At 39.8% G+C, this 22,618-nt stretch overlaps 5 protein-coding genes across 9 annotated transcripts in view; 1 reads left to right on the forward strand and 4 right to left on the reverse strand.

The window, feature by feature from the left end:
- cac (calcium voltage-gated channel subunit cacophony) overlaps positions 1–1,496 on the reverse strand; it is a 179,534-nt gene extending 178,038 nt beyond the window's left edge. For all 5 annotated transcript variants that reach the window (XR_012999716.1, XM_076372154.1, XM_076372153.1 and 2 more), the window contains exon 1: positions 1,108–1,496. The gene's annotated coding sequence lies outside the window, so the exon portion shown is untranslated. The remainder of the gene's footprint in view (positions 1–1,107) is intronic.
- Positions 439–22,490, forward strand: LOC116434832 (adenylate kinase 8). The gene is made up of 9 exons (XM_076372230.1): positions 439–475; positions 1,576–1,737; positions 19,742–19,834; positions 19,893–20,029; positions 20,516–20,693; positions 20,759–20,883; positions 21,193–21,302; positions 21,371–21,536; positions 21,794–22,490. The coding sequence occupies exons 1-9, from the start codon at positions 439–441 to the stop codon at positions 22,058–22,060; spliced, it is 1,275 nt and encodes a 424-aa protein (XP_076228345.1). The 3' UTR covers positions 22,061–22,490.
- On the reverse strand, positions 2,573–9,007 carry G9a (histone-lysine N-methyltransferase G9a). Its single transcript, XM_076372155.1, has 12 exons — positions 7,476–9,007; positions 6,805–7,400; positions 6,680–6,730; positions 6,509–6,612; positions 5,791–6,433; positions 5,385–5,717; positions 5,070–5,298; positions 4,792–4,998; positions 4,455–4,711; positions 4,095–4,345; positions 3,844–4,019; positions 2,573–3,482 (listed from the first exon to the last, which is right to left on the reverse strand). Exons 1-12 carry the CDS (start codon positions 8,315–8,317, stop codon positions 3,320–3,322), a joined length of 3,852 nt encoding a protein of 1,283 aa, XP_076228270.1. The 5' UTR covers positions 8,318–9,007; the 3' UTR covers positions 2,573–3,319.
- Positions 9,595–15,407, reverse strand: LOC116434861 (uncharacterized). Its single transcript, XM_031993691.2, has 8 exons — positions 15,099–15,407; positions 14,113–14,570; positions 13,861–14,040; positions 13,654–13,788; positions 13,326–13,573; positions 11,481–12,173; positions 11,113–11,400; positions 9,595–11,028 (listed from the first exon to the last, which is right to left on the reverse strand). The coding sequence occupies exons 1-8, from the start codon at positions 15,253–15,255 to the stop codon at positions 10,893–10,895; spliced, it is 2,295 nt and encodes a 764-aa protein (XP_031849551.1). The 5' UTR covers positions 15,256–15,407; the 3' UTR covers positions 9,595–10,892.
- On the reverse strand, positions 15,563–18,324 carry LOC116434862 (ATP-binding cassette sub-family F member 1). Its single transcript, XM_031993692.2, has 5 exons — positions 17,887–18,324; positions 17,581–17,806; positions 16,857–17,502; positions 16,614–16,792; positions 15,563–16,541 (listed from the first exon to the last, which is right to left on the reverse strand). Exons 1-5 carry the CDS (start codon positions 18,237–18,239, stop codon positions 16,047–16,049), a joined length of 1,899 nt encoding a protein of 632 aa, XP_031849552.1. The 5' UTR covers positions 18,240–18,324; the 3' UTR covers positions 15,563–16,046.
- Positions 22,491–22,618: the final 128 nt, after the last annotated feature.

A 22,618-nucleotide genomic window follows, 5' to 3' on the forward strand; every position in this document is an offset into this window, starting at 1 on the left:
TTAACGTAATCCATGAAACGTTAAAACAGAATCGTTCTATCCCTTCATTACTACATCATTTATATTAATATTACTTATCAAGCCTGCCATTGATATTTCATTAGAAAATGAACGATACATCTAGCGAAACAATGTTCGATTTCAAAGGGTGAATTATCATGCAAGATGGAGGGATTATAAAAGCCTGGAATCCGACGTTGTCGCAATTTTCGAAACCGGAAGTGTTCGCAGCCGATAGACTGTCCGCGGAAGTGTGTCCAATTACGAATAGGGGAATTATCGTTTCGGTTAATAGAGGGTACCGGAGCGTGGCGAACGTCTAGCGAGTTTTCCGCGAGCTGGTCGAGGGAAAAAACGAGTAATAGAATGCTTTTTCCCCGGACGATCCGACCATCGATAATAGTCCGGCAAAATATGAGGAATCGAAAACAACGGATGATGGATTACGTTCAATATTTATCAGACTCCGAAGGCGGTGGGCGTTTTTTTTCCATTCTGTTATTTCGCTCGACACGTCGATCGGTTGTCGGTTAACAGGTCAACGGAAAATTCGCGACCAGTCGGACCGTTCGGACGCGCAATCGGTCGCTCGAAACATTTTCCGCGGCGCGAGGACTTTGTGGCCATTAACCTCGGTGATTAAAACCGAATTGATTGAACGCGGCAGCCAGATTACCGCGCGGTTCTTTTTTTATTCCCGTTCATTAACTCTACTCTCTCGAATCTACCGATCTAATTGGTACCTCGCCGCTTCCGAAAGATCCACCATTGTTCTCCAAGACTGCGCGCCATTTTTCGCTGAAAAGACGCTTAGACGCCATCGCGAGATTAACGACGAATTCCGTGTAATTTCGGTTCCCCCTGATATCCGCTCGCGAGCATTGAAACTCGCCTAAACTTCCGCGGTGAATCGGTCCTCGGGTCGCTTTTACGAACATTGAACGCCGCTTTTATCGGGGAAACGGAATGAAATTTACATTAGCAGAGCAACAGGCGAGGTACCGTTAAAATCTGTCAGCGACCTAACCTTCCAGTCGCGAGGCGGCTCCCGCACGGCGGAGCGAGTCGGACGAATTGAAATCGTACGGGAAAGTTTCGAGGACTCACCTTCCAGTACCTGTGGCAAGCCCGTTGACGCCGTAGGGACGTGGAAGTGGAATCTATCCGTCAGCTGGCCATCATAGTAATCGCTGCCCGACGACGTTCCACCACTGCTAATAATTCACTGTCACAGAACGTGTCACCATAACGCCGCGACGTGTCATCGCGTCGCCGCGATACCCGAGGGCCCTTCTACCGCGAATATACTCGCGACGAGGAGACCGGATCGCGAGCACGCCCCGAGAAACTCAAAAGAAACGCCACGCGCGCGCCGGGTGTTATCCCTCGCGGGCCAGCCGCGCCACACGAACGACAAAACGAACGAAACGAAACGACGCTATCAACTCTACGCAGCTACGTTTAGCCCTCGACGGTCGCTACACTAACTGCCGCTTCTTCGCTTGAATTTCGACTACCCCAACCGCCGCGGCCATCCCGACCAATCACAGTCAACTGTCGAGTCCCCCTCCCAAGACTCGTCCGCTGACGCCCCCACCGCCAATCACGCGCGAACCCGCCATGATCCCGCCGTTCCTCGCGATCCTCTTTCGAACAGTGATCTCTGTTTCTCCTTCGAAGATTTCCCGACGACGACTGCCCGCTGTTCAGCTGTGAATCCCGATGCATCGCGACTCGGTGAGTTGGTTCTTCATTGTAAACATTCCTCGTCGACTGTCGAGTCGTAGAGAGTAATTAATCGACAGGATTAACCTTCCTTGGACGTGGCTACAGGACTGCTAATGTGGCCTTGTTGAATCGTATTTCCATTCGTACTTGATGAGTGATAATATTTAGCGGTGGGAATAAGGATGAGAATGACGAAATACTGGGAAAGGCTCTACGCGTATCGAGTAGGATTAAGCACGAGTATAATCCGCGAACATAGGGTTCGAATGATATGGCGTATGACGCTTTCGTTGGAAATGACGCGGTATAGTCGAGTCGTATTCCGAACCGTATGCATATGGAAAGTTCGTGGAGATTCGGATAATTGATTTTGTAGAATAATATCGGTTTACTTACGCATTCGATCGTGCATCAGGAGTTAGATCGTCGTATAGGCCGACAAATGCAGCGACCACCTGACGGTCAAGCGGGTGAACTAACGTGGCTCCTGAAAGTATAGAAACCGCCATCTTCTTCTGTGTATCTGGAAGTGTACCGACAGGCAATCACAGCCTTATGTTTTTAGGATATATGAGATAGGATTATGATAATTTATAATTTAGGATAGAATTTTTTGATAATTTCGAAGGGCATTATGTAGTGATATAGTGGAATGATCAATTTTTATAAAAGGAAGTTTCTACTATCATCGAATGTTTAACCAGTTGCGTGCCTTCAGGCGTCCATTTTGATTCACGATTGTAACCGCTAGATGGTCATAGTTGCATTTTGGCGGAATCAGAGAGCGTTGTTTTCGTTATGAAAAGACGAACTGGGTTAACCGGAAGTGATTGATAACAGTATGTTAAAAATGACTACATCCTTTTTATTATACAAAAAAATCAATAATTTGTACAAAAGGGTGTATTATTACAATGTAAACTGTTCGTAATAATTCGAACACTCGTAAAGTATCCACCCTCGGAACAGAAGAAGCGAACATCGGGAAATCCAACTCATCGCAACGCGAATATTAATCACGTATCTCAAACAGATTTTCGTGAACCGCACACCTCACCCGCAGAACTAGAGCAGTTAGAAAGAACGCACATCCCTATACAATTCGTACACGACTGGCACGAATGCTATATAACAAATATATATATATATATATATATTATGCGTATCGTTTATTTTGTGTGAAAAAGAAAAATATTGCAACGTGGCATATCACGTAAAGGTTTTATTTCGTCTTTACGGGATTAATCGGCAATAGAGGAAAGTACGATAATATTCGAGCAAAAACTAATTTAAACAATTCGACCTCCGACGAACTGGAATAAGAAAAGTATATATCGTTTCATCGTTGGCCCGAACAGCAACGCGACACTTTCTTTCTCTCTTTAAACAATTTATTGAACGCGCTTTGTCCCCACCACCGTTTGTACTTGTTTTTTCATTAAATTCAATTCGATGATCCCCGTACGCGGGGTTTATTCCATTCGAAATATGGAGATTCTCCAGTTTAAAAACTCCGTGTAATAAAAAGGAAGAACGTTAAAGATAATGAACTAACATAGATTGCGTAAAATTAGCTAGATTTGTTTTGGAATTACGATGATTGAGCTGCCAGCATTTCTTCTTGCTGTATTTTCCTGCGATAGTTGTCCAAAGTGACTTGTATAGTCTTCTCAGAGTATCGGCAGTTTTCGGCTCCACAGGTACACGTGAACGACTTGCATTTTATTATCCAGAACTTTTCTCCGTAATCAAAGCTGAGGGCAAACAATTCCGTATTGGTCTCTGATGACAGATTCACATTAGCTTAATAATTGAACGTCGAATAGTTTCCGCAAGAAATATTCTATGATTAGTACTACGTACTCGTCTCCGTGAACAATCAACGTGCCAAACGTACCCGATGCAGAGAAAAGCAAACTAGGAATTCCAGAAAGAACAAGGCAAAGCAACTACGAACTACCAGTGAGAAACGGTCCAACCAACCAAAACCAAATATTAGTTCCTTTTTTATTAACCAAAATAATTATCGTGCGTCACTAATTGTACGACGTTTACATGTGGTCCTGGCTTCCCCACGTGTCAATTCTTTTCATTTTCTGTTTCTTTGTAACATACCCGAGCTCTTCGTCCGCTTCGATGTCGCGATTCGCGAAGAACGCTATCCTAGGAAAATGCAAATCCTGATGCTCGACGAACACTCGCACAGGCAATAGATTAGGTGCACAAGAATGATTTATAAAACGAGCGATATTCCCGTAGCGTCTTGCATCGATACAATAGGTCTCTCCGTCCTGTATTATTGGGAATAAATCAAACATAAATCGGACGTTCACTTTCGACCGCATTCAATTCTGCTCGATACTCACTCTATTGTCTAAGTCGAATAGATACGAATCATCTTCTCGATGATCGGCTTCAGAATCAGATATAATCTCTCCAACGTATTCACACACATAGGAACCTTTAGGAATGTGTCGCAATGTTCTAAGACCCCAACCTTTACCCTGCGTTCTAAATAATTGGAATCTTTGCGTCAAACCGTGTTGAACAACCCGATTGTTGCACGTTATACGATTGCAGTCACAAGCCGGATTACACTCGAATAACATCGGAGGATCTACATTAAATAGATAAATATATGTACATGTACACATGTATATGAATATTTCATCACGCCCTCGTTTCAACACACACGGTGTATATATATATATATGCATTCAACATACCTGCATAATTGAATTCAGGAATTAGCTTTCCTTCCTCGTCGTACCAACATCTCAGACTTATATTTCCACATAAACATTTTTCTGAACTGCAGTTATCTTCGCAACGACAAGACTGCAAAGATGTTATCGTACGGTCAACATTTATGCTACTAGTAAAACAGTTCTCAGTCACGTACAGGAAATCTGTTGGCTTATCTTCCGAGTCATACCCGTTAACGCACTGAATAGGATTCGTTTCTTTGCCGCGCGAAATATCACTGGAAAAGTAGATATTTAACTATACCGTCGTATAGGTATTTAATTCTACTTATCATTGTATCAAAGTCGAGATAATCACTTAGTTAAAATTTTTACTGTCTTCTCCCACATATGTTCCGAAAGTTCGTTAACCTTAGCATTTAATCTTAAAGCGGACATAGTATCCCCATCGTTTGTACAACAATTCACTGCTGTTTCGCCCGCTGCATTTGCTTCGCCTATCTTAGCACCACGAGCCAATAACAGGACACTCACCGCGTACTGATCTTGTCTTGCAGCTATGTGTCTAGAACGTAAAACATTAATAAAGATCATCTGGTATTACGCTCGTTACCGTCTAGATAACATGAAACTTACAGAGGTGTGTCTCCATGAACGTTAACAGCGTTCACGTCGCATCCTTCGTTGAGAAGCATCTCTGTAATTTCTGAACTTCCGCTGTACGCGCTCCAATGCAACGCTATGTTCTGTTCAGCGTCCCGAATCAATGGATCGCATTTCTTATCCAGCAAAAATCGTGCGACATCCGCATGACAAAATTCACAGGCCCAAATTAAACTCGTCCATCCGCCATCGTCCACGGAGTCTAACAAAGGATCGGTAATTATTTGCACTGTACGGTATTAAAGCCGATCGTACAATATGCTGGTAGCATGATAAAATCCTCATTACCTACTAATGTTCTCGGTGCTTTGCATTCCGTTAAAATTATTCGGCACACATCTAAATGCCCCGATTTGGCAGCCATATGTAAAGCAGTCATACCATCCTCTCCTTTCAGTGTAACGTCGGCGCCTATCCTTATTAAATATTTTACTACATCAGCTTTACCCTTGCTGGCAGCTAACATTAAAGGCGTTAACTGATTTCTATCCATCAAGTCTAATTGAGCTCCAGCTTGTACTAATACATGTACGCAAGATAAGTGACCCTTATCTGCAGCTATGTGAAGTCCGGTTCGATGAGCATATTCTCGGAATGTATGGTTTGCATTATAACCACATGCTAAAAAGGAAAAGAGCTCGTTACAGGCTTGTCGCAAAGTGAAAAGCGAACCGATATACGTGTAATAATGTACCTAAAACGTTAACCAACTTCTCTAGATCCCCATTTTTCACAGAAGTGTAAAGACTCATGATAGTGTAACGCTCTGGCCTCTCGGAATTGAGAGACGGTTCAGGCGTTTTGATAACTTCAGGTGGAATCAAAGGACTAGGGGGACGTTCTGCCAATTTCGTATTGTCACCTTTTCCTGGCAAAGTTATTTTTGCAGAAGGTAACTTTGAAAATTTTTTACGAGTCGGAATGAACACAGGTTTTCTGAGGCCACCCATAGTGACCATCACATCGTATGCTGTACTTTCACTTCCACAATGCGGACATACCCCTTTCTTATTCGGATAAATTTCACACTCACGGTGATATTGATGACCGTTAATGCATTGTACAAACCTTCCTTGAGAACAAAACAGTCCACACGAAGGACAACAATTATGCCTTAAGAGCCTCTCTTTATGCATTCGACACAAGATTATGAAAGGGACGCGAGTACTCGGTCTCCTCATTGCAACATCATTGCTATCGACCTCGTTGCAACATCCTACCAATCTATTGTCAATAGAATCTATTGCAGTGCAATATAGTGGTGCCCCAGAACCAGTTATTGTCACATATAACTGCGACCTTACTTGGCACAAACATAACATTGATTGACCATATGTCTAAAATCCACAATATACAATGAGTATGATAGCAGATTTCAGTAAAGTTACTTGCATTTATACGCGTGTACTAACTTCACTCATAATTGCTGTTGATTCTGGTTTTGAGGCTTGTCCTTCAGCAGGACTAGGACTTGGAGCCATACTTCTGCGTGTCCTTTTGGCAGGTACAGTTCCTTCTATGAAGAATATATACATGAATAACTTTCATGATTAATGAATATATGTATAAAGTATTAATATTACCTTCAGGATAGTCATTGTTTTTGCCTGTTTCTGCTACAGATGCAGAACCATCTGAAAAAGGATATTTCTGTATATTCCAATGTATTATACAAAAATGAAAATTTATATTTATTTTAACTTGATACCTTCAAATAAATCTGCCTTTGCTATTTTTCTTGCACCTTGACTTCCTCTAGGTCGTCCTCTTTCACGTTTAGGTCTACCAGTAGCAGGCTTTAAAAATGGTTTTTCAATGTCTGCTAAAGGTACTTCATCGCTTATTGGACTCCCAAGAGAATTATTCAATTTTGACTGAGATTCTGAACTTTTTATCATAGGAGACAATTTTGGCATACCCTCGAAATCGGATGAGAAGTTTTGAGAATCATCCAGGAGTGTCTCATTAGCACTAGTCTCTGACATAGTTGCATTTCTAGAACATTCTAGTGTTGTGTTTACCTCAGAGATACTAATATTCCCATCAATAATGGAAGCCTCTGCATCCTGACGAATATCAGGAGGCTTAGCTTGCACCTGTTTATTTTGATCTTTTCCTTGAACTACTTTCTTAGGCCTTCCAGGTTTATTGTACTTCCTTTGTTTCTTAAATTGTAAATTCTCCTCTGTGTAATTAGATTTTTCTTTTCTTGCCATGGCACTTTCTAACACAGTACTCTTCAATGATTCTTTGCATAATCTTCTTGCTGAACGTTTAGGACCTGGAGGTTCTTCTGTGTGGTCGCTAAAAATGTCATGGAATGTTTACAAAGTTCACACATAATACTTTACATATTTGAGATGAAGAAAAATAAAAAACCTAAGTGCTCTTAATCTAGGTCGTCCTGTTCTTCGTTTCCTAGTAACAGGAGGTGTGTTGTCTGCTTGATCGCCTTGTTCTGCAGGTTCTGCAGAAGTATCTGGTTCATCAGTCTTTACTTTATCATTGGGAACTATGTCTTTTTCTTCTACTTTCGGTTCAGGATCCTCCTTTGCTTTCTTTACTTCCTCTACATTCTTCTCTGGTTCTTTACTTTCAGGTTCTTTAACAGGTTCTTCCATTCTGCCTTCCTCTGAATCTGATTTTTCAACGGTATCAGAATTCTCATCTGAGTTTTCGATCTTCACAGAAACACCACCAATTTGATCACAGTTTACCAATTCATCAGGAACCAAAGTAAGGTTGGAGGAGCAGCTTGATATCTTGGTTTTTTTACCGTGATCGGTATTCTCGTCAATCGTTCTAAATGTAAGAACAATGCGAGGAATACCGTTGCTATCCTTTTTCAGCATTTCCTGTTTCCCACTATTCTCGTCCTCTTTATGATTTTCGTCTGTCGCCGTCGAACCTGCGGTGGTATTTTGTTTCGTCGTGACAGCCTCCTGATCCCTATCTGCATCGGGTTCCTTCTCGATCGGTAATATTTCATCTGGTTTTGTCACCGGTTTTTCGATCTCTTCGTGATCCGATTTCTCCGATCGATTAATTTCTGTGTTTTTGACGGGACTCACGCTTTTGTTAAATTCATTCGTCATACCCTCGAGGATCTTTTGGATACTGACCTTATCTTCGACCCTCTCAACAGCCATCATACCTTCCTCTTCGCCCCCTTCTTGACAACCCTCCATCGTGGCAGCTTCCTTGCACTTAATCTCTGACATATTAACAGCAGAACTTTTAAATGGAAACTAGGAACCTTTACAATTAAAAGGAGATCTCATCTTGATATCGAGGCAGTGCTCAAATCAACCGCTAAAACACCAAACTACCGAACCGTACTCTAACGACGACGATGTCTTCCGCAAAGCGCCAGTAGTTAGAACGACGATGAAACACGCGTTCAGAATTTCTTTCTGACTGAATACTATCACTGATATACCAACGGGGACCGTGAAAATAACCCCCCGTGCACTTCCCAACAGTCTGACTAATTATATTATCACAGAAACCATTTATTCCAAAGTTTTTCAGAGAAATAACTACGCTACGCTGGCGTGCCCCGCGTAGACCTGGAGGCCATATTGATTGCTCAGGGACGGGCCGATTCGAGCGATGAATTTATTTTTAAAATGATCATCGACAGAGGCCTTTTAGCGTAAAATTATACATTCTCTCTCAGCATTGAAAAGCTAGACGATATATTCCTTCTGTCGTATTATTCAAGGAAAATAGTTTTATAACTAGATGACGATAAAATCGAGTAATATACATATCTGTATTATACATGCTTATAAGCTTATGCACCTATACATGGAAACCAAAAGAGATAATGAATTCTTCTGCAATTTATTGGCCTCACTTGGAATGAAGGAATGCTCTTTCCGGTTTTCACGCTGCACCGTTCAACATCATTTCTCTTAATACGCTAATTTTTTCATCGTTAAATCTAATCTTCCATTAGAAACGATGGACAAAATATTCGGAATCATTTATTCCGGTTCATGTAATATTAATGAAATCGTAGTTACATAATTTCCGAAGTATATCGATCTTCCCGTTTTTATTTATGCCAGCTCACGTAAAGAGGTAATATATAATTGCTACCAGGTCGTACGTGTGACATTATTTTATTATTGAAACAAATCGGTTTATGTAATGTGCCGATATAATTAATCCTATAAACGGACAAGTCGTACGTATTGTTGGTTGGTAGGTTTTTTCTTTGCGAGTTTATTAAAGGAAATTATTGCTGCTGAAATGAAACCATTACAATATGACAATAGCAGCGCGCATGACCGTTCGGCAAAAAGAAATTGCTTAGGATTACGTGGCAGCACATGGTAAAAATACATTCTAACTAATAAGCAGCACCGCTCGCACGATACATAGGGACGGTCATAGATATTGTCCGTTCGTCTTCATAACGATTTCATGATCTATAGGAGCCAGTAGGAACGTACGAGAATGAATGAAAAGAAAGAAAGAATGAGAACGGGGCTCGTATAAATATAAGTTTATTTACATTGCAACAGATCCTTTTGTCAAATAAGCGACAAAGGTGATTACTAGTGTAGACTGAACAAAGTTAATGAATAAATGTTAATTAAAAATAATAATTACAACATTCTAGCCCAGACACGCCTCTTAATTAAATAATATACATTTGTTGAAATTCATAGAATCTAGGAGACGTGAATATTGTGCTTTCTTTATGGAGACGTCGTTTAATAGTTCTTACGATTTGGTTTCCGTTCGATCGACTCCTGACTGCGATCACTGTATACGTTTGGTATTATTACAAACGATAATTAATATGTGAAAAATGTCGCCGTTGCTAAGTCGAGTTGCAGAGATACTGCAAGGCCGCCCGAGGAAGGGAGCTCCCGTTGCGAGTTTTGTTCGAAATTATTCTCTCGCTTGTGTGTCCCTCGATAAAAAAAGAAGCGTAAACGAAGAGTGATAGGAACGGTTTACGCGTTCAGTACGATGCCGCATCTCCTATTAACGATTTTCTTTTTCCTTTTTTCCTGTTTTTTCTCTCTCTCTCTCTCTCTCTCTCTCTCCCTCTCTCTCTCTCTCTCTCTCTCTCTCTCTCTCTCTGCGTTTTTTTCTGTTTTTTTTCCTCTTTTTTTTTTTAGAAAAACGTCGAACATACTACATTTATTTATATCTTTACAAGCAATATAAAAAGTTGAGCATCGTATTGCATCGGTGATTGCATCCTATATAAATACACGTCGACAAGAGAATTATTGACAGAAGTAGTTCAACGCGTTACGTTACAGCCACGAAAGAAAGTCGTGCAAATATTAATTTCAAAGACCGTCCTCTCTCTCGCTCTCTCTCTTTCATACACTCTCTTTCTCTCCCGCTCTCTCATTCTCTTTCTCTCCCTCTCTCTCACTCTCTTTATCTGTCTCTCCCACTCTAGCTCTCTCTCACTCTCTCTCTCTCTCTCTCTTTCTCGCTCTCTCTCTTTCTCTCGAATCTAGGAGCCGAACAACATTTTCGTTTCTTTTCCCGCGAACATTTCGGTAATAATATCATACACGGTACGTATCCGAGTCTATTTGTTTAAAATACGTACATTGTACAGTTCACGGTGTCGGCGAGTATTACAAACAACTATTTTTTGGTTTAGAATCATTCTCAAGTACATTGTGCACAGACCACTCTGTTGGATGTACACAGACCATCGTTGATTACAACACCATTCTACGTGGTACATATGATTGATTCAGTTAATTTTAACGCATATGGCACCAACAAGGAATATGATTTAATCGTAACGGTGGGTTATGGTGGCGGAGGTCTCCTCTGAGGCTCGGGGGTGTAACGTAGTCGGGCTCGCACATGTTGAGGACTACCAGGCACGGAATTACTTTCCGACAATCTCCTTGGGGGAGGTTGAGGCGGCGAAGAAGAAATATACCTTGGCGAAAAGAAACGAAAACACAGAAATCAGTTTCACTCCGGCAAGCCTGTTTACGGGTAAATGAAGGTAGTACTCTACTACCTTCGTGCAAAGGAAGGAGACGCTTGATCGACTAAATTCCTTCTAAGGGCAAGAGGCGATTCACCGCGACTTAATCTTGGAGGTGGTTCCGGTGAAGGTGCACGTTCACTTCCGAGCCTGAGGCGGACGTAAGAAGCAAAACGTTTCTTGGCGGATTCCTTTGATCCGCCCTGAGCTGGTGGCATAGCGGAAGGAGAATCTTGCTTCAACTGGTGTGCAAAACGGGAGATTAATAACTCGGGACTGGTAGACCCATGAGATCCTTGCGGAGGTGGTTCGGAAGGAAACCTGTAGTCGAACAGATAGGAGAAGACAGTTTAACGGAATTAACGTTGAGAACTGAACGGAATATTTCCATCGATATTTACCTTTTACGACTAATCATGGGACTACCATAGATATCCTGCGCCTGTGGATGAGTCTGCGGCGCGGGTGGAGTTTGCCCTAGTCGTTGTTGCGAAAATGGCGAATATCGACCGCTTTCTGTTGGTTGTATTACGTTCGGAGGATCAACGTTTTCTCGCCTCCATGGTGAATAGTCCCGAGCGAATGGACTTAAAGATCTGGGAGCACCTTGCCATCGTTCTTTGCTGGTGTCCCGCTCTTCCGTGAAGCGTCCGTGATACGGTGAATAGAGTCTACTACTCGCATCTGTTGAATTAGCGTCTTGCCTATAAGGAGAGAACGGTCTTCCTTCTTGTCTACCTTGTCCGTTGGTAGAACAATGATTCGAGGTATAGTCTCTGTTTTGTTCGACATGTCTATACGGTGAATACGATCGTTGAAAATTCGTTTCCGATGTGTCCACATCATTGGACGAAGGAGGAGAAAACGGCCTGGAAATTTCCTTTCGTCTAAGCGCGTATGGACTATAAGATACATAGTTCGCACCATTCTCACTATTTGATCGTTGATGAAATGGCAGAAAACTGGAGTTCTGTGAGTCTTTGGTGACATTGCTTCGCAAGAAAGCTGGTACTTCAGATTGAGCCCTGAGATGAGCTGTTTGCTTTAGAGATACATGACCCGTGACTCGTTGCTGCCACCCTGGCAATCTGAAACTGAACGGCACAAATATTAAAACTATAATTTCATGTGAACGTCAGTCTTGCAAATTATCGACTCCCGGCAAGTGACTTGACTGATTTTGCGAATGCCACTGCTAATCCAAGAGAATTGTATATGATGCTTCTGTAAAAAACTTGAGTTCGTAGAGAGTTAATAGAAGTTAGAGCGTTAATCATAGTATCATGCAACACAGATGAGGATAGAGGAATCTTTTTAAAGGTATAAAAACATAAAAACTATCTGTGTTGAGAGAACTAAAAGATTGAGAAATATTACATGCTAAAACTATAAATGAAACGATCGATTAACATATCTTAACGCTTAAAACAAGGACAATAATGCAAAATATAAATGAGCTACATCTTCTTGATGAATGGAGTGTGCACAGGGAAGAAATTCTTTGTGCCACATAACCGGCAAGTCGCTATATAATATAAAGACAAATAAACGAATATTCAAATAAATAAAAACAATGCTTACCATGAGTGGGGGTTGAAAGGTGGGGTGTGTAACAGGCGCGTGCACAAACCAAACAACTCGAAATGAAAATCGGGCAGATTTTTGGATATTTGTGAGGTTTATTTTTTTTAAGTTTTTTGGAATTTTTGGGTAAGTTTTTAGGAATAATGGAGTGAGGGGCAGGGGCGAGGGAGAGGGGATGCTATGCTGCGCTGCCTCCCTCAAGCTCAACGCTGCAACACAATTCAACACGCACGCAAACTTTTAATCGAAAATGTATGGACAGGTTTTTAAATGTCATTTGGCAATGAATAAAAAAAATAAATATAATTAAAAAAAAAACTAACGTCCAACGAAAACCCAACTTTAAAACTCAGCATAATTTTTCGTGCTGCTTTAAATACCTACCCATTAACCAGGAATACTGAAGTGTGTTAAAAATTCTTTTAAAACTAATATAAGAGACAATACCCGGTTATACTCAAACCAAACCAAATCATTATGATATTAGTTGGGAATTTCATGCTATGTTTTTAAACTCTATTCACTTCTATAGAATGGTCTTTTCTAACATGTGTATCTACCATAATTCGTGATGTAATATATCTTTTATCACTCGATACTATTCTATGTACGTGAAAACTACATTTTACTGTTTACGACAAGATCGGTGATTAACAGTTTACCTTGGCTCTAACTGTCGCATAACTCTGCCAAACCATTGGCAGCCGGAATTTAAGACTGAAGAGTTTGTTTCTTCGTCGTGAGGTACATCATATTTACGAATAAAAAGATGTTCCATAAGTTTGTGATATTTCGGACGATGTTTATAATTTTTTGTAAGGCAGCAACTCACAAAGCTTCTAAATTCTTTTGAGAAAGATGCATCTGATGGAAGGGATGGAGGATCATCTTGTACCACTCTGCTCAGTACCTAAAAAGTAAAATATTAATATAGTAGATATCTTAATCTATCTTAAGTATACAAAGCACTATTGCATGTACAATGTTTACCTCAAAATCAGTCTTACAATCTCGATAAGGGAATACTCCTGTAGCTAATTCTACTAAAGTAATACCCAAACTCCATACATCTGCTCTTATATCGTAATCTGGTTTTGTAGGATCTGGAGGATCTATTCTTTCAGGCTGAAAGAGCATGTGAAAAACATATTCTACATGTTATAAGTTCATGTTATAATGCAAAATTATTGTACTCACAGCCATATATGCGGCGCATCCTGCACTTCTAGTTTTTGCTTTACTATCAACTAATCTGCCAGATATACCAAAATCGCATAACTTCACTCCTCCTCTTTCATCAAGAAGAATATTACTGGGCTTCACATCTCTATGAATTACACCATGCTTTTCTTTTAGGTAGGATAATGCTTTTACTGTCTACAAAAGTGAAATATTTATTTTATTATTATTTCTGGTACAACTGAAATCGAATTTCAAGCTACCACTTACAGCTACTGTAACTTTTCCTAAAAATTCTTCAGGCATCGCCTGTCTAGTTCTCTTCAATAATTTGTCTAAGCAAGTTGCCATTAATTCCATGCAAATCCATACATCAGATTCTGTTATAAAACATCCCAAACATTGCACAATATATGGACAATCATGTGATTTTAACACAACATCAAGATCCATAATTATCCTTTTATTTTCTTCTGCATTACCAGAACGTCGCATTTGTTTTACAGCAATTAGTACACCACTAGGTTTATGCCTCATTTTAACAACATGCCCACAGGTACCATTTCCTAATTCACCTAGGTGTTCTAAATCTTTCATATCGGTATGATACCTTTGTCCATTGATATTTAAAATACCGTTCATCTTCATTATTTCCTGTAACTTTGACTCAAATTCACTGTCTTGTTTCTTTGGAGGTATCTGTGAGACTTTCAGAGTCGGAATTGGAGCTGCATTAAAAAGATTAAACATTGTTTACATGCCTGTCTATAAATACATATAATCTGAAAACTTTATTATCATAATTATAAATTATACATTTGTAATGCTAGAAGTAAACAGATATATCATAAACAAGAAATAATCTCGCATAGTTTAAAAAATAAGAAAAGGTATTTGTTTTTATCGACACGATACGGAAAGGACCTTGCATTAAATAACAAATAAGAGTATTGTTTTTGTTTATAATATCCGTTTAAACGGTTTTTGCGAATATTTTAAAGCACGATCCGTCGGTTACAACGGAGAAACATCGGTTTTTGGAAACATTAATTTGTAAATAGTTTGAATAAAATAAACTACGCGTTAAACAAGTAGATCAAAAGTGTATCGTATATAGAATCAACAGAATAAATTGTGATGGTCAACATAACCTATACGACAAGTGGCAAAGAATGTGAATGCGTTTAAAACGCATTGGAACAAAGACAAGAGAAAAGTACAAAGATGAACGTGAGAAATATTAAAGTTAAACTCACGTCGAGAGGCAGGACTTGAGACAGTTCCCGTGGATGACGACTGAAGGCCCGTTCCTGGTCCAACCTCGTTACTCTGTCTGTCTCTGTCCCTCGATTCATTTTCCGCCCTGAGACGTTCTTGCAAATTTAAAATCTTATTCTCCAGGGTACTGGACATCGCGACGATCTTTTGGATCACTATTAAGTTCACCGCGGGACACCACCTCGCACAAAATATTTGACAATTTTCACATCACTCGTCTGCCCGTTTTGGCAGCGAACATTGCGCCGCCGGTTATACGCAGTTCAGTAGAACCAACTCTCTCTCTCAATTTCTCAGAAATCACTAGAAAAATCTCTGATAAGAAAATTTTTTTAGTCCCTTTCGAAGAATACGTACTTACTGCATACTCTATTTATAGATCAATAAATTTATTATTCAAAGAGAAAATAAATGCGCAGAAAGTTATTTAATTAGATCCCACTTTGTTAATGATTTTTATTTTTGTCGATCAAATACGAGTTAAATATTTATGATACAAAATACAATTCTATACAGAACTCGCTATATACGTATACAAACATTTCTTGTAGACTCGAATAATTCTTTTCATTGATTAAATCGAAAGAATTCGGAAATTGCACTTCACGCGTTACAAATCACATCGAGAGTGATCGTACCTTTCTGATTCAAATAGCAATTCATGGATAGTGGATTTGTTACAAGACAAAGATATTTTAGTAACAGATTTGATATTTATTTTAACATATTTCATATTGAATTGTAAACGAAGTACTCTGTCGCAATAAAAACATTGAAGACCGCATTTTAAAATCTATAATAAAAATTGATTTTATGGAGAGGGAACCGATTACATAAAATATATTTGATGATCTGAATGAGTATTCATTTTAAAAAGGATCAATTATACAAGCCATCGAAAAACAGTTCAATGAAGGCAAATGTGATCACTGTAGAACAGCCGCATTTGCAGCTATACTTGGATTATTAATAACTTCGCCAAGACTTTCCAATAATTCTTTCCTATAGTCATCGAAGTCTCCATCGATCTCGTTAATTTGCTGGTTCTCGATTACATATAAACAACATTCCGTGTCTCTAATTAAACGCTCGTCGTGAGAAACGATAATTACTCCGCCTTTATATTCATTGATAGCATCGGCTAAGGCATCAATAGATTCTATATCTAAATTGTTTGTCGGTTCATCTAAAATTACAACGTCAGGGGCATTTAAACACAACTCTGCTAACGCGACACGCGCCTTTTGACCTCCTGATAAATCTTTCATTTTGATCGTGTGTGCGTGAGAACTTAATCCAAATGTTCCTAATTGTTTTCTAGCTTTCTCGTACGGAAGATTAAATAGACGCATCAAATATTCTGCCGGTGTTTCTTCTGCGGTCAAATGTTCACCAGAGTGTTGGTCGAACTTTCCGATTCTCTGAAAACAATAAATACGATTAGTCCATGAAACCCTTGTTAAAACGGTGAACCTATCTAACGCAATATTTACCAATCGATGATTTCTTATTAAATCTCCTTTCAGGGGCTGTAAGTCACCGGTTAATAACTTCAAAAATGTAGATTTACCCACACCATTAGGTCCTACTATAGCCACTCTGGAACTTAAGTCTATTCCAAAGTCGACTTCAATAAATAATGGTTTTTGTCCCTCGTATTGAAATGTCACGTCTGAAAAACATTCCTTTAGTGCATGCTTATGCAATATGATATTGCAATTCAGTATTGAACTTACTATGAAGACCAAGAATAGGCGGCTGCAAGGGAGGTGGATCAGGGAAACTGAATTTGACTATATATTCTCTTGGTTTCTGTAATAATTCTGCAGGCGAATTATCATCTTCTTGTTTTTGCATTTTCGTTCTATTTTTCTCTTGTTTCCTAGTCAAAGCTTCTTTTTGTTTTTTCTCTGCTTGTTTTTTACTCTGACCTGAAGATTTAAGATCCTTAAGTCTCTTCTCTTGTTTCTCATATGCTTTTATCATCTCCTTTCTTTTCTGCTCATACATTTTCTTGAACATACTATAATTTCCTTTATAATAAAACAATTTCTGTTGATCTAAATGAATTATATCTGTGCACACATTATCTAGGAAACTCTGGTCATGAGAAACAATAAGTAGTGTTTTCTTCCAAGCTTGTAAGTAATTGTCTAACCAAATAACAGCATTCAAGTCTAAATGATTTGTCGGTTCATCAAGCAATAATAGTGTAGGTTCTAAGAAAAGTGCTCTTGCAAGGGAAACACGCATACGCCAACCACCAGAGAAATTCTTTGTTGCACGATCTTGCATAGCACGACTAAACCCTAAACCAGCAAGAATTCTCCTAGCACGTGGTTCAGCAGAATCTGCTCCAATAATTTTCAGCTCCTCATAAACCTATATAGAATACATTTTTTTAAATATACCATGTGTATACAGATTACAATGTTCATTACAGTACAGAAAAAATAATACCTCTTGTAATCTACTTTGAACAGATGTGTCTCCTTGCTCCACTAATCCCTCTAATTTTTTACATTCTGTCAACAATTCTTTACATTTCTCATCTGCATTGAGTACTACTTCAACAGCTGGTGTATCATCAGCAATAACTTCTTGTTCGCAATATAAAACATCTATGTTTGGAGGAATGGCAAATAATCTTTTCGCTATATGACGCAATAAAGTAGTTTTTCCATGACTGAAAAGTAAGTTACAATTACACACAGTTACATGCTATAAGAGGTATGCTTGTTTCATCGATCATTCAAAAGTGCATACCCATTTGGCCCTACCAGGCCATAACGTCTTCCCTGGGCTATCAAGAGGCTGGCATTGGTGAAGAGCTCTTTCCCTTTAGCAGCAATACTGAAATTCTCTACCTTGATGTCGACGGCATTCTCTAATTGTTGATTAGTGCGTTGTTGAGTCTGAGACTGGGAGACGGTGAAATTGCTTTCGAGTTCGCTGTGACCCTGGCCACCGGTCTTGGTTAACATTTCCATCGTTTTCTCATATTCCTGCTGTTTCTTAAGTTTCTTCTTTTCCTTATGAGTTAGCTTCCTTCCCGGCTCCTCCACGCCCATTTCGGATATCTTTTCCGTGACATCCGAGACTTTCTTATCAGTTGACATGCTGAAACGTGCTCACCTGGTTCACCCAACCTCACTCTCCATACTTTCACGGCAATGCCTGGCAATGAGGAAAATCGTGAAACACGTGGCGCCATCCAGCCAACAGTATATTTTATCATACTGCGGTTTTCTGTGTGCATATATAACCGTCTATGCAGCAATCGTATGAGAATCCACGAAGAAAATGCAATGAAAATCAATAATGGAAAAAATAAAGAAGAAAAGGTAAACCCTGAGACTCATAGGTATTTTATTATTCTTCGTGTACCCTGATTGATCGATGCTCTAAACGGGCAATGAAATGAATGCAGTATCCAATGTCTCACTTTCACTGGACATTGCTGTTTCTAATTCTTGCATAACCAATAAGAAACTTTTAACTCGATCATAAACGATCTATGAGTAACTTTTTTCATGCAACAAATAAACCACCATTCCTTACGTCTATGAAAGAATAGAACAGACCAAAATGTCAAAATTACAAGAAACAGAGAATAGACTACAATTAACGAACGCACGATTTGTAGCGTACTTAGAGAAACATCGAATATACGAACTATTTCACGTAAATAACCAATTCACATCTCTAACCAATATTTCCGATTTCGATCCTTTCGATCGGTAAAATTCTTGAAATCGTCTCCACAGAACATCGCGACTGAATTGGTCGTTCACGAACCGGAAGACCATATTGTATTTATTAAACAATACCTCGAGAATGTCGCGAAAAGACTCGACGCCGTCAAGATTATTCTAATCGCGCCACCAGCGTTCGGTAAAACAAGCAAAAAATGGAAACGAGTCTTCGGGATATTTTTATAAAAGAGAAATATTATTTCCATGCAGACAGGACGGCTCTAGCCGAAGCTCTTCGCGACGAGTTAGGTGTTCATCCGTTCACGGTGAAAGAGCTGCGGAAAGTTTGCGAAAAGGACAACGTAAAATAGCCAACCGATCTTTCTTTACGTTCGAAGCAATAAACTCTTAATGATCGACACTTTCCTTAGGAGACCTGTCATTGCGCGGAATCAGAGGATCTCGCGTTTGCCATGAAAAAGATTTTAGAGACCGACGCTCTGCACGCGTGCGGATGGATTCTCGTTGGTAAAAATCAGAAACTTTCAGACTATTCTTTCAAATTTACATTTCTCTGCGACAATATTTTTTCTTTTGATAGTCTGATTAGCTTAACACGTCGAACGCCGCATAATTTCGTAGAGCAAAACACAAAATGGGGAGGATATAATATTAAATCATTTGATTGAGTTGCATTATTATTATTATTACTATTATTATTACTATTATTATTATTATTGTTGTTGTTGTTGCACGTTGATCTGACTGAATGTCACCGCATTAGGCAGCGTCATTCATAACATAGAAATGTTTTCAAAGAATCATCGTTTAATTGAGTGAATTGTAGTAATTTGATTTGGTGGGGGTCACCAGTGACCCCCATGACATTCAGCGTGTTAAAAAGAATATTTTGCTACATTGTTTAGACTTGCCAAGAACGAAGAAGGAAGCACGAGTGTTCCAGCGCGCCGGAATAATACCAACGCACGTGATACAGTTAACGATCTCAAAGGAATTAGGTATACAGATAAAAACGAATTGTTTCAGCTATATAGTTAGCGTAATTCTTCTTCGTAGACAATTGGGAGAATGTTTGTACAAACGACAGCACGTGTCGTCTGTACAAACCGATCGATTCGACGGGAAAATCGGAGCAACATCGTTACGAGAAATGTTTACGAGGACTGAAGGAGGCGTACGCGAGCTGTTTGATAGTCAGTCTTCGACGCGAATTTGTAATTAACACTGGAACTACCGTAACAGTCAAAATGACTGCTTTGATCTTTTTGTTTCGCAATTATTGATATCTCAAAAGCATTCAATAATTGAAATGATCTTGAAAATTAGTTTCATTTCACTGCTATAAAGAATGTCTAAAAGAACTGACAGTAATCTATTGTCACAATTTTTACACGGATGACATATTAATCGTATTAACCCTTTGCACTCGAGAGGCGCCTTTCCTTAGAATTCAATATTAAATTTTTATACAATGCATCAACACAGGGAACATCGAAATAAGATAGGTTTGTTACTTAATTTACGCAAGGTATTTCTTTATGTTAGTTGTAAAACATATCATTGATATTTCATCAGATAATGAATGTTTGTTGAAAAAAATATTCTCGAGTGCAAATTAAATGCTCGGTAGTTCTAGCGTTAAGAGCAATCAATTCGACGATTAAACGGTTCATCGACAGGAAGTCGAGGTCGGAGTTAGAACCATGGACGAGCTCGGGAAGGACTGCGCGAAACTGGCGAAGATTAAGAGACACAACGGAGCTCCGTCTCTCTTTCGTATCGCGCTGATTGGGTCCAGGGGATCTGGATGCACGACGTTGGCGAAATATTTGGCCGAGCGATTCAATCTGGTCCACGGTAATGGTCGAATCCTTCTGAACGTAAGGAATCGTATTTCCTCTAACACTAGTCGTTCATTTCAGTCGATTACGATTACATAGCAGAACAGGTCCGCCTGCAGCAGAATCCTTTGGGAGAGCTGATCCGAATGTTCGAGCTCGAATGGGGGCAAAGGCCCAAGCCGGAGATCAGGATAAAGATCGTCGAGGTATAAAGAAGCGAGCGGTCACTGTTAACACGTTAAGCGCCACGAAAATCTTAAGCGTTTTCCCATAGAGTTTGTCTTTCGTAGCAAAGAAAAGTAGGAATACTTATGAATTGTTTGGCGTTGCAACGTTTGCGTTACACTATTATCAACCTAGTTGCTTTATTAAACATTTTTATTTCACATCGGTTGTCTTGTATGTTACGATTGTTTTTCAGTCATTCAGAAGCGTCAGTCACTGACATGGCGCTTAACGTGTTAAGCTGTTCCTTAGTATCGTTTAAGCTAACACTTACGATGGAATATGTTTAGAAATACATATTCGGCTACGAATGTCTGAAAAGGGGTTGGGTTTTAACCGGATATCCGAAGACGGTAGACGATTTTAAGCTGCTAGACCTCAGTTCTACCCCTCCGAACAGGTTACACAATTTCATGAGTATTTTCCGGAAGCAAATAAGGGTGTCGTTGAACATACCAAACGTTTCAGAGTGATATTCGTCGAAGCGAGCGGAGATGTTTGCAGAGAAAGGCTGCTCGATCGTCGCTATAACATCGTCACGGGCAGCAAACACGATTTGTCCACGAAAAGTCACGATCGCGATTGCGAATTAGGCGTCCACCCGAGGGACTACAGGCTGATCGTCGAGCGAGATGTAAAGATTTCTCCCTTAACCTGTAAACCGGAGAAGAGATGACTCGACTGTGTCGAACAATGCGAGCTTCCGTAATTCATTTTTCTTTTATTCCGCGAGGATTCTTTGTCACTCGGGGTAACATTATGGTTAGATTTCACGGATCATGCATGACTTCGGATTGCTATCAGCTTGTCACGAGCGATGATATTATCCGGTTGACAGTTTAGAATAAATGCTTCGAATTGTTGACGATCCTAATCGTAGATAAACCGCAGCTACAGGAATTCGAAGAGAATGTAGCGGACATGATGCGGTACGCGGGCGAATCCGCAGTGAAGATCGATGGAAACGAGAATGAAAAGGCCGTCCGGGAAAAGGTGGAGGCATGTTTAATGCGTCCAGCCCCGAATCAACAATTGAGGGTACCAAAGGCTCCGCCTGAGATCGACCCAATGAACATTGAATTCGATCCCGACGACGAACCCGATTCCAACGCTTTCAACGATCCTTGCGCGTTTAAGTCGGCATACGATTTCCTCTGAGAAAGAACTTATAGTACTTAAATCAATACTCTCATGATCAGTAGAAAAGAAATCGCAATTTTTTCTAGAGAATTTTCAGGCTTGTCAACAAGTACGAATAGATCTATCGCGAAGGGGAGTATCTGAAAGTTCCCACCCCTTGCGAGGGTGAAAGTTCCGTGACTTCTAACGAGTCCTGTTGTCCTGGTAGTTTAGGCATCCGTCTCCGCAACATTATAGATTTCGAACTCGAACACAGATGTTCCCCTTATATTCGTATCGACAATTAACGTAGTAAATAGTAAATTAACATTTACAATTCATTAATTAAAATCATCGTTTCCCCAGAAAGAATAAATTATTCTATATCTGATCACTGGAATTTATTACATTCGTTGGACTCGTGAACGAGTTAAGGGTAGAAAAAGTGCTTTCGTTTCGAAAATGTACATAATAGGGCAGAAGCTAAAGTATACTCTGCATCGAATTCTGAAACTCGAAGGATAATCTTCGGAATGTTCACGGTTAAGATTTTCTTAGAAAAAGTACAAGGACCGTAGCCTTACGAGTTTTTAGGGT

Source organism: Nomia melanderi, chromosome 11, assembly GCF_051020985.1.
Source record: "Nomia melanderi isolate GNS246 chromosome 11, iyNomMela1, whole genome shotgun sequence".
In the NCBI taxonomy this organism is placed as follows: domain Eukaryota; kingdom Metazoa; phylum Arthropoda; class Insecta; order Hymenoptera; family Halictidae; genus Nomia; species Nomia melanderi.